This window comes from Pimephales promelas, chromosome 7 (genome assembly GCF_988280905.1).
Source record: "Pimephales promelas chromosome 7, fPimPro1.hap1.1, whole genome shotgun sequence".
Classification (NCBI taxonomy): Eukaryota; Metazoa; Chordata; class Actinopteri; order Cypriniformes; family Leuciscidae; genus Pimephales; species Pimephales promelas.
In genome coordinates this window covers 11,805,402-11,818,278 of record NC_142775.1, presented here as the reverse complement: position 1 = coordinate 11,818,278, position 12,877 = coordinate 11,805,402, and the positions used below count along the sequence as shown (strand labels likewise).

The following is a 12,877-nucleotide window of genomic DNA, read 5'->3' as shown; positions in this document are numbered from 1 at the left end:
ACAAAATTAGTCAGTGAGTATATTTGGTTAATGTTTTGATTTTTAATAATGTTATTTCTTAAATATTTTCTTGATTGAGTGCGGGCCAGCAGTGTGCTTTCACAGAGAGACTCTGTTCTGAATGGCTTTGATTTTTGATTGACGTGTGGCGTCTCACGGTCGCGTCGCGTCTAGTGTGGACAGACACACTTGCTGTCGCTGGAATTTTATCGCGTCGCGTTTAGTTAGGACACGGTGTTAGGGTTTCGTTTTTTTTTTTGATACTGTTTTGTTTTTCGTTTCATGCTACATATGTTTTGTCTAACAAAACAAAATCATCTTCCGTATGATAGAAAAAGGCGGGATGTTTTAGCAAGAAACACATTGTCCTTACTTATCTATATTAAAAAGCACAATTGCCCGGAGGATGCAGTGTGTCTCTCTGTGTGTGTGTGTGTGTGTGTAGGCAGGAAGGTTCTTAAGCTGTCCAGCTGTAACCTCACACCTTTCCCTCCTCTTCATGACATGTCAGCACATGGAGCCTGTGATGTTTCCATGTCTAGCTTATCTTCACAACTAGCTAAATATGTGTGTGCTGAGTGATATTAGCATGAGTTTGAAGGTTTCTATCCATGGTTCTTTAGTGCAAGCCTTTTGATCTCACCCAGCACTCTTGAGTTTAATTTTATACGTATAATCATCTGCAAAAAGTATAATCCAGTGATGTTTTTTTTTGTTGTTGTTTTATTTTATTGTGTTTTATAGAGTGTATAAAAAAAACTTTAGTGTACTGTATTTTAGAGTTCTTTTTTTTTTTTTGGGGGGGGGGGGGATTCGTTGACTCTAAAATATCATTAAATTATTTTTAATACTTTGTGTCAACTGCTTATAACATGACTTTTATTTTGGAAAAACCTTTATTTGTAGTATTTGGCATGAAAATGCCATTTCTCAGGTCAAACCTAGTTTTATATCCTCTTGGGTCAAGTATAAAGTACTTATGGCAGTCTCATGGGTCTTATACAATCTATTTTTTAGAGTGTTCACAGTATTAAGCATTAACATTTTTACTTCGAAGATATCATTGCTTTACATACATAGTGAATTACATTCTAAAAGTCTGGGAACAATAAACAAAGGGGTCACTTTCTATTAAAACTGAGAAATTTTACTGGACGATGAATGTACATTCTTGTTAAATCTAAAGGGTTTTATTAATTTTCTTCTGGATATAAAAAAAAATCCCATATTCCCAGACACATAAAATAGACTATTCTTTAGAGAGTCAGCTGCCTGTTTAATTCACACATTTTCCCTATAAAGAAAAACTTTAGCTCACCAAAGATTAGGGCTGGATATCGTAAAAAAAAAAAAAAAAATCCACTGTGTATTGAAACTTGTACCTTGACTTCGATACCGGTTCCTGAATGATACTTTTTATTTATACAAATTTTATGAAATCCGTTTTAACAAGATTATATTACCCTATACATTCGCCTACCTAAAATGACTTATTTTTAAACTATTTTTTTTGTTTTTTTTTACACAGCATAAGCTTGCCGCAAAGCACTGTCAGGAAAAAATAGCAAGGAGACAATTTTAATTAAACTACTGTTTTTTGAGTCAGTGTTGGCTGCAAAGATGAATTTGACATTGCTGACTTGTCATCTCTTTACTGCAGAAATGCGCCCTTCATTTGGATTACATTATCAGAGCGTATTTGTTTGTGATTTGAATCGTTTTTTCCTTAATGCCTCGTCTCAGCCAATCATGCCTTACTGTATAGTTTAGAAATTTGGAACCGAACGAAAAGACACTCGATGATATCGAGGCAATTCGGTTGGTGCCTAAAAAGTTTTGTACTCGATAGCCAGCCCATCTAATATATTACAGTATTTACAGCCAAAAATAATACTTTCTCACAGGATTTCACAACTAAAGTCAATACTCACTGCTTGATTTCCAATCACAGCTGTTGAACACTTTACACTAAGACTAATAAAGTGCTTTTTAACCTAGCCCGAGCCTGCTGCCCATCCCTGACAATTCACTTTTGCATTGTTCTTTGTAAAGTCCCTTCATATTCTTTTCCTTTCCTTCCACAGAAGAAAGTGGAGTGTCACTGTTACAGTTAATTGGCGATCCTCCACCTGATGGCGTCTCCAAAGTCTTTGATAATGATAACGGCCCCAGCTATGTGTTCGGCCCAAACTCCAATGTGGGACAGTCAGCTGCGGCCCACCTGCCCAACCCTTTCTACCGTGACTTCTCCCTCATCTTCAACATAATGCCCATATCCACCAAGCCTGGCGTCATCTTCTCCATCAGTGACCCAACCCAGAACATCATGTATGTTGGTGTGAAGCTGTCGGCAGTGGAGAGGGGCAAGCAGAACATTATCTTCTACTACACTGAGCCTGACTCGCAGAGTTCATACGAGGCGGCCAGATTCTCCGTGCCCTCCATGATGAACACCTGGACCCGGTTTTCCATCAGTGTTTTGAATGAGCAGGTTTCCCTCTACTTCAAATGCGACTCAGATCCTCAAGTCATCAATTTCGAGCGATCCCCGGATGATATGGACCTGGATGCCGGGGCCGGAGTGTTTGTTGGCCATGCCAGTGGAGCAGACTCCGATAAGTTTTTGGTATGTACACAGCCCATAATTTAATATAATGGTATCTCAGTGTAAACAAGTCAAATAGAGGTTAACTTAGGCTAGAAAAAGGGAAAGTGCAATAGAATTGCCGTGGTTGAGTGACTCCTACATGATTTGATTGCTCAAATTGGCCTGTTTTAAAAAAACAACATGCATTCTGTGGTTGTAAAATAGTCCACTCGTCTTTCCTTGTTTGAGTAGAGTAGTTAATTGCATTAAGGAACCACAGGGGAGCAATTAGCTCCTGCTTGTTTTGTGTGGTAGTGTCCAGCAGCTGACCCCACATCTTGATCTCAGATTAGTGAGAACCACTGGACCGCTACCCTTCATTTTATTTTGAATTATTTTCATTAAATAATTAATTTGTCATTTACTTTGTATTTTTACATCTATTTATGTAATATAATGAAATGTAATTTAATATTTAGTGCAATTCAATTTCCTATTTATTTATTTGTTATTTGTATGATTTAACTAAATTATTATTCATTTAGATTTTTTATATATCAATTAATAAAAATATTAATTTTATTTATACATTCTATGTATTACCTATGTGTTTATTTATATTTATTTTGAAATGTTATATTTAGTCAGTGTACTTTCATTGGCTACATATTTATTTCCTTATTCCTGGATGATTTATGTTTAATATTGACTTATTTGGAGGCATAGTTGTCATGTTCCTAAATAAAAACTCAAGGTCTGGATCACAGGAAATATATGTTACGATCTTGATAAAAATAGATTTTATTGAAAACATTACAAATATAAGTGCCTCTCAATAACTTAATATTAAACATAAATCATCTTAGAGTAAAGAAATAAATATGTAGCCAATTAATTTACATTAAACAAGTTATTTTATATTATACTACTCATATAAGCCAGCAGATTCTCAACCAGTTGCTGATCTGTGAAGAAATGTGATTAAATATACTGCCTTGTGTTCTGCAATTATGCTAGTGCTCTCAAGCATATTGTTCAATAACCATAGTGAGACAACGGAGGCAGCATGAATGCCTCATATTTCCCAGAGCTCATAATGTCCACTCAAAAGGAGATGGATCTTGTTCGGTTCAGTATGAATCCTTGTTTCATGTGGCTTCCATTTCCTGCGGGAACTCCACCATAAGTAGATGGCCATCATAATTACAGACCTGATTAGGCAGGATATGATTGCTATTCCATCCCTCTCATTAAAAGCATGTGCTTATCTGCAGAACTGTTGGGAAATCAGGTCTATAAATCTGACCCTGTGTTGGGGCTGTTAGAGGGTCTCGGTGGAGGTCACAACATGACACAAAAGGACAATTAAGACATCTTAAAGCTTCCTTCACGGCATTCTGCTCCTAAACCTCTGACCTTGGTTTGTGAGACATGAGAGGGGAAGTCCTTTCAGATCTTACCAGTAACTTAGCCAGAATTCCTATTACCCCAAATAAAGGGATCTTGAATGGAGATCAGCTTAAAGCTACACTGTGTTATTTTTACCCCCATCTAGCGGTGAAATATGACCATCTAGTGAATATTAGTTTCTGTTCCTTTCAATTCCGATTTCGTTTTAACTCCTACGGTGGCCAATGTAGTCCAAGATTAACATGGCATCCAGTTCGACCTCGTCCATGAGTGTTAACTCAAACGTAAAGGCGAAAGGCGAAGCTTTAATTAACGGGTATGTCCCTCTTTGGCTAATGTACTTTCAAGATGGAGGGTCAACATGGCGACCGACATTACCCGTATGTATTTTCAACGGCATATTATACACTCATGAGAATACTTTATTACTTGAATGAAGTAAATATACATTAATGAGCACATATATTTTTGAAAGAACTAAGTGTTTTTAGCTAAGAATAAACTAAAAGAGTTACACAGTGTAGCTTTAAAGAGTTAGTTCATCTTCTTAGATACTTCTTTCTTTTGTTGACCACCAAAGGAAATATTAGGATGTTCATGCTGTTCTTGATGAACATAAATGGTTACCAGTCATGCTCCAAAAAATTACGCAACCAAAGCACCTTAACAGTCGTCCATATACTATATTCCACATACTCTGGAGCCACATGATAGCTTTGTGTGTGAAACAAACCAAAATTGAAGTCATTATAAATTTTCTACCTTGTTTATGAACAATGGTCTATAAATTGGTCTATAAGCTTCTGAAAGTAAATTTATCCTGCATATAAAATGTATTATAGAAACAGTGCCAACAAAGTTACTTGTGTTTCGCGTTTGATACTTGCGTTTCAGATCGTTAAAATAAGGCCTTTAATGGAAAATGTGTTATGTAATGTAAAAAGTAGCAGTGTATGATTATGTGGGTGGGAACATCACAACATTTATTTCCATCAAGAGAAATAAGATCTTGTGTTGACAATGTAAAGTCTCCTCCAGCACATCCAAAAGACTTGTAATGAATTTAAGGTCTGGACTCAGAGGTGCCTATTCATGTGAAAATTAATCTTCGTGCTCCCTCCCAACCCACACCACGGCCATATTCCTGGATGACAATGTCAAGATTCTTCATGCTCCATCCCAACTATTCTTTCACAATCTGAGCCTGATGAATCTTGGCTTTTTCATCCTGGAATATGGCCATCTTACATGGTTGTCTAAGAAGAAATGAAAAGCTACACACTCCATCAGTTTGGGTTAGAATAACTGTTGCCAAATAGATAACATGCTAGAAACATAATAATCTGTGCAATAATGATCCAACCATAGACTTTTATACATTATAATTGCCTATTTAAATATGTTTTGGCTGGACAGTGTATAGCAGTTAGAGGGGGGTGACAGCTACATTCATATTCATATTTGTGTGTGTAACAGCTACAGATAACACTGCAATAAGCTCAAGGAACTAACTTTTCAGTCCATTTAGATGGATGATGTCACATAAACAGGTGTACTCTGACTAATGAGAAGTCAGTTTGCTAATGTGACATGCATAAACACATTTTTTCAAACAAAACCAAGAAAAAACAAGGAAAATTGTAACATTTGTAGACCCTGTTAAAGCAAATGATCTACATGTCTGAAAACACCCATAGTGAAATAATAATTTTCACTTGTGTCATGCCTCAATTATGTCTCAGCTTATAGACCATTTATGGCTTAAATGTTGCTCCTTCTCAAAGTTATCATAAGCCTTCAGAAGACTTCAAATGGACTGCTTTTATTGTCATATACGAAGCTTGACAGCTCTTGGACCCCATTCACGTTTTATTGAATGGAAAAGAGCAGCGTCAACATTCTGCTAAACTCATCTTTTTGTGTTCCACTAAAGAAAGTAAGTCAGAAAGGTTTGAACAATATGAGAGTGATTAAAACGATGGTTGAATTTTCTTTTTTTTTAATGAGACGTGTATGTTAGCCATTGAATCTAGGAATGTGTTGTTTTGGTGGATTGTATTGAATGTTATCCCCATCTGCGTGGAAATTATGCCGCAAACCATAAAAGGGAAATCCCATATGGAGAGAGATAGCCATGTGTTTGAAAAGTAAGAGATCAGGCACACATTGTTATCTGACTGCCAGCATTTCTGTTGAGGAAGGCATTAGCATGAAAAGAGCAGTGGATTCAGTCTCTAATGAGCAGCTGTCATTCAACATTAACTGTATGTCACCACACCTGCCATTACCATCAAAATAAGCTTACCAATCTGTGCTTGTGTATTAGGGTCGTATTGGTGATCTGAGGGTGGTGAGAGACCCTGGGGCGGCTGAGCGGCACTGTGAAGAGGATGAGGATGACTTTGATGCGGTAAGAAGTTCTCTAATGAGAGCAAGTGCACTTTCACACCTGGCTCATTTAAAGCATTTGTTTTGGAACCGGATGCATTATCTCGCTTAGTTTGGTTTGTTCAGGCACATATACACACTGCAGATCGGAACCAAGATAATTGGTCAGAGATGGCTTAAATGAGGTGATCTCAGTCTGACTGAAAATGAACTCTGGAGCAGTTTGGTTGTTGTGAGAAAGCAATCTGACCCAATGGACCAACAAATCAAGCTGTATCATAATTCATAGGGCCCTATCTTGCACCCAGCGCAATTGACTTATACCAACGCATATATCATTCCTATTTTTGCACCTCATTCCTATTTTTGTTCTGGTGCAAACGTCCCCTGGTGCTATTTTGCAGTTTCAGAAAACAATTCGGCCGCTGACCAGGAAAAACCTATAGTCTAAAGTCAGTGACGTGTTATTCAGATGATATTTTAAGGGCGCATTCTTGGCCATAATGAAGCGGGTGCACAACGCGCATACACTTTGATTCTCTCATACACAGATGCAGCAGATCCCATTTTTGCGAACCATACATAATTACAAGGAAAATAAATCTAGCTTACACATTTACCCAAATTACTATACGCCTGTTTAACCAGAGCTAATTTGGGTGGGTTTCTCCCATCGACCCATCCCCATACAACATCACTTCTCCTTGGCTGTGAACACTCCTGGCGTACGCCTGGCAAATCCGCCATTATAATAGCTATCCACGATTGGAACAAGTGCGCCTGCTTTTAAAGGGAATGTGAGATGACGGTTTTATTGGTTTATTTCACGTCATGCCCAAACCACACCTATGAGTAATGAAGCTACTTCAGACCAACCCATATTAGATTTGCGTCGGGCGCAAGAGTCATTTATCCCGCATATAATAGAAATATATAATATAAAAATGTATTATAGAAACAGTGCTTGAGCTCTGCCAACAAAGTTACTTGTGTTTCGCGTTTGATACTTGCGTTTCAGATCGTTAAAATAAGGCCTTTAATGGAAAATGTGTTATGTAATGTAAAAAGTAGCAGTGTATGATTATGTGGGTGGGAACATCACAACATTTATTTCCATCAAGAGAAATAAGATCTTGTGTTGACAATGTAAAGTCTCCTCCAGCACATCCAAAAGACTTGTAATGAATTTAAGGTCTGGACTCAGAGGTGCCAATTCATGTGAAAATTAATCTTCGTGCTCCCTCCCAACCCACACCACGGCCATATTCCTGGATGACAATGTCAAGATTCTTCATGCTCCATCCCAACTACTCTTTCACAATCTGAGCCTGATGAATCTTGGCTTTTTCATCCTGGAATATGGCCATCTTACATGGTTGTCTAAGAAGAAATGAAAAGCTACACACTCCATCAGTTTGGGTTAGAATAACTGTTGCCAAATAGATAACAGGCTAGAAACATAATAATCTGTGCAATAATGATCCAATCATAGACTTTTATACATTATAATTGCCTATTTAAATATGTTTTGGCTGGACAGTGTGTAGCAGTTAGAGGGGGGATGACAGCTACATTCATATTCATATTTGTGTGTGTAACAGCTACAGATAACACTGCAATAAGCTCAACTTTTCAGTCCATTTAGATGGATGATGTCACATAAACAGGTGTACTCTGACTAATGAGAAGTCAGTTTACTAATGTGACATGCATAAACACATTTTTTCAAACAAAACCAAGAAAAAACAAGGAAAATTGTAACATTTGTAGACCCTGTTAAAGCAAATGATCTACATGTCTGAAAACACCCATAGTGAGATAATAATTTTCACTTGTGTCATGCCTCAATTATGTCTCAGCTAATTGGTAATGGGAAATAGCTACATAACTCCACATTATAGCTACATACACACTATATTAAGTTGAGTGGTTCTAAAATGGGTGATTAAACCAACAAATAGCTAATGCAGTGAGGTGAGAAGCACTGAAGTTGTTCTTTTGGACATCTGTGGTAAAAAAAAAAGCAAGGTCTTTAAATAACCGCATACTCAAACAAGTGTTTTGTCTTTTTTAAAAGGAAAACTTGGTGTATGCGTGTTCGGTTTTTATTGCTCACCCAGTTATTGTGTAGTCTTTTTTTTTAAATGAGACCAGAGTGAAAGGAATAGATCTTCTGGTGCACACACAGTGTTCCCCAGGTGACTCATCTTAGATTTTATGCGGCATCACTTTACATTTATATTCATTTGGCAGATGCTTGTATCCAAAGTATACATTTCATTAGTTCTTTGCTTCCTGGGAATTGAACCAAAGCCCTACCAAATTAGCTACATTTACGTTAAACACAATTAAAGCTTTGTGGAATAATAATAAAAAACAAATCATGTACTCACCCCATGTTTTTGACAACCCCGTATTATTTTATTCCTTCTTTGAAACACAAAAAAAGATGTGGAGACTGAATGTCTGAAATCTTTTCCAGACGATACAATTTAATTTATTCTGCTAAGCTCCAAAAAATGTCATGAAATCCTCACAAAAAGTTTTTTTCATGCAACTTGTGGCCTATATTCCAAGTCTTCTGAAGCCAACACTTAACAAACATAAGAAGCAATTATGTTTAGTGTCAAATATGTTAAACCTGACGCAAAGCATCAAAAGGTGCAATTTTTTGACTTTCACACAAGTCTAAAAGAGATTTAACCCTCTAAGACCGACGGGCGCGCTGTCTGTTTAAGAGCCTATAGAAACTGAAAACAAATGCCTAGCTCAATCATTCTTTTTGCATACAAAACCAGAGATGTAACATGTTCACATCAAGCCTCCAACATGCTCATGTTGCGTTGTTTTCACCCTCTAATGAGTCTGTACAAATTGCGTAATATGCGTTTACAAAGACATACACAAAAATGCATCGCACGTCTTTGCACACGTTCTGTAGATCTGCGATTGATAGTTACATCTTCCGATGGCGCATTGACGTATCACGTTCTGTGCACTATGACCCCAGCGTGTGTAGCATGTTGTGACGTCAAAAGCTGCGTCATTTGACCATGCGTTTGACTCCCATTTGACTCCCATCTGCTATAATATAAAGTGGGACCATTTATTTTGTATTTATTTTATTATTAATTGTTCTGACAGGGTCTGTTTGTTTTATATTTTAACCAATTCAATGTTCAATCAATATTTAAAAGCAAAATGTTATTTGTTTGACCACAAATGTAATTGAATATCTTACATGGCATTTTCACCCCCTCTTTTGTGTAAAAATGAGCTTATCTTAACTAATTCGGTAACTAATTTATGTGAACAGTTCAAATCAATTCTGTATAGTTTTCAATTGTTTTATGCACGTTTTTCACATTGGCAAGTTTGAGGCTGACATTTATCCATTTTTTGTATTGAATAAAATATGTAGAATTGTTTTTTTATTTTTGTTTATTGCACTTTTTAGATATTTATCTGGTTACTATTGATTTATTACAAACATAACATTCAAATTGGGAGAGTAAGGATTATTTTGATGTATGGCATATGAAAATGCTCAAAAGAATGACAGCACAGCATGTTAACATAGAAGGATATCCACAAGTTTCCTACGCCCCATGAGGCCTTGCGTCAAAAGTGGGCGCGACTTCCGGTTGGAAGTAAACAAAGTGCGATTTGACATGCTTGACACTCGTTCATTCAACAGTTGACAGTCATTCAAGTTATAGCGATCCAAACTAGCTAACGATGTGGGAACACAACCTCAACGAAATTCAAAAGGGTGAAATAACACTACCTTTACCCTCCGCAGTAGTTGATTGGGAGTATTATAATAACATTATCAATAATCAATACTCATCAGGGCATGGTGACAGACAGTTGTGCGAGCTGACAAACAATTAAAATAAAAAAAAATACACACCTAGTCATTGTGCTTTGGAGTTTATTCAAAATTATAAATGAATGTGATACTGGAATACATTCACTGGCACATTTGGTATTATGTCAACACAGGCTTTGATCCTGAGTTTAGGTGTAACATCAGTAGCGAACAGCCAATCACATGCTGAGAGAGTTTATAGAATATTAAGAATTTAAACAAATGTACACAGGAAGATTCGTCGTCTTTTGGGAGGTGATGGAAACTAACGTTACAGTCGTTGGCAGGATCACTCAGATTTCGTTTTCAGCTTATGTTCAAAACAATCCCGTTTAAACCACTGAATTAGTTTAGTCCGGTTATACCAAGCGGCAACCTCCCCGTCTCCCACTTGAAGCCAACACGGAAGTGAATTAAACTGCAATTTATCGAGTGGCCGCTTGAGGCAGGCTGCAGAAGCGAGTCAAATCTGTATCTCCCCCATGTTAAAATGCCCAACTTTACAGCAGAAAAAAACATGTTTACAGCCTGGAGCAAAAAGTGGCTTTGGCCTATAGAGCTCATTTTTCCCTTCATGACAACTGTGAGGGGGGTGAATTTTTTTACAACTCATCTGTTTAAATTATATTTAAGCCTTAACGTTCTGCATAATTAAGGGCGTGGCCACTTGAGTGACAGATGGTGCTGCTTTCACTGCTAGTCGTTTGTCTGCAGTCTGTTAGCGTCACCCTCAGCTGTGTTTGTGCTTTTCTGGATTATTTCATACAGTTTAATACATGTATTATACCTTCGCCCGTGCAAGCCATTGGATTCCGTCGTGTTGAGTATGGAGAGAATAACCAGCGCTGTGTTTCCAGCTGTTTCCCTCGCATGCACTAATGGATGTCTGATAATTTCAGTGCTTTCTCTCCGTCCATGCAACAGATGCACATTTCACACCCTTGAATGAGCGCGGATTTCTAGTTCATTTACTTGAATTTCTGAGGTAATATCTTTGGTTTGACCCATCTGAGAGGCGGCCAAAATCAGATTGTAAAATGGACTGAATTAAAGCTCTTTACGAACTTGACGTGAGATGCCGACTGACGTGTGCTTGCCTTGAATCACTGTCACATGCACAAGCTTAGAGCAATATTGTAAGTAATTAATACATTTTTAACTAGCAGAATAATAATGCATCACGATGCGATAGTTGACTGTATGTTGTGAGAAATGTGTGTGATCTGTTATGTACTCCTTGTGAGATTAATAAAGTTGATAAAAAAGGAAAGTAAATAGTCTCACTTTTAGTTACGTCTTAACTATTATAATATTTCGAAGGGCAAAACATGAACTTTAACCATTGGCTTTACTTTTTCAATCAGCTGTCAATTTAGCGCGAGGGAGTAGAGCAGTAGCATATTAGCACCTCAGCTCCACCCGCGTCCCGCCTCTTTGCCCATTTTAATTTATCCGGTAGTGACGAGAGGTGACGCACTGCCAAGATGGTGACGGCCGGCCACGCCCACTTTAGGCCTCAAAACCGCTCTTCAGAAACCTATGGGTGACGTCACGGACACTACGTCCATATTTTTTTACAGTCTATGGGTTATACGTACAACCGTGAACAGCACATGTTGTCCCTGAGCTCCGTAACGACATCTCTCATAAAGATTTGCGTCTTTAAATAGTAAAATAATTCTCCGAAAAACAGCTAGCCTCTTCGCTAACTAACACACAAAATACCATTGGAAAGCTACTTCCGCCGCCTCACCGGAAGTTTCACCCACTTTATTTTTTACAGGAGCGCCCCTCGGAAACTTGTGGATACTCTGGTGGATTTGTTCTATGGCAGGTCATAAAGGGTTAAGAGCTCAGGCAGGGAGGAAGATTATTGGACATTATGCTTAATATTTCTTTTGGTGTTTCATGAAAGAACAAAAACAATATGGGTTGGGAATGACATGAGGGCGAGTAACTGTTCCTTTAAAGGCGTATCTGGAGTGTTTGTCGACTGATTGCTGTGTATCTGCGGCTGATAGTGCTTGGAATTCACTTCCATTCATTTTCAAGAAAAGAATGTGTTGCCTCAAGTTAGGTTTTCCACACGATAAAGCTTTAACGCCTATCACTTTGACCTATGACGTACTACATGCCCTCCAGCTGTCTAGAAAACAGTGGGATGAAATGACCCTTTCTCGTTGTGAGCACTCTAAAGAGAATTTATGCATGTTTTCCATTCAACCCTCAGAATCTGCAGGGATCAGGTGATTATGGAGCAAGTGGAGATGGAGACAGACCACCATCAGTCCAGGTATTCACTTCATTTTGTTTGGTTTGTTTGGTAGCCAAGCTCACATTTGTAAAACTTGTTGTGACCGATTTAATGTCCACATTTAAAACATCTAATGACGATCCCGAGATTTCCGGACTTCTGACAGGTCTGTCGTTGTACACTTTCTCATCTTCTGGGGAAAAGCTATTATCTCCAGACCAATCCCAGATGTTAAAGCCCATCTTCCCATGCCTTGTGTTACTAATCCAGAAATAGAGCATGTGGAAATTGAAATGAACCCTTGCTACTGATGTGCGAGGCCCTGTCTGAGCATGCCAGAGCTAATTACAATGGAAGGAAACCAGGT

The 12,877-nt window shown here is 37.9% G+C and overlaps 1 protein-coding gene across 3 annotated transcripts in view; it reads left to right on the top strand.

The window, feature by feature from the left end:
• The window catches only part of col18a1a (collagen type XVIII alpha 1 chain a), a 151,335-nt gene that overhangs the window by 77,349 nt on the left and 61,109 nt on the right, over window positions 1-12,877 (top strand). For all 3 annotated transcript variants that reach the window (XM_089133060.1, XM_089133058.1, XM_089133059.1), the window contains 3 exons: window positions 2,085-2,626; window positions 6,324-6,407; window positions 12,487-12,549. In XM_089133060.1, the coding sequence (XP_088989186.1) occupies window positions 2,085-2,626; window positions 6,324-6,407; window positions 12,487-12,549 (689 nt within the window). The remainder of the gene's footprint in view (window positions 1-2,084; window positions 2,627-6,323; window positions 6,408-12,486; window positions 12,550-12,877) is intronic.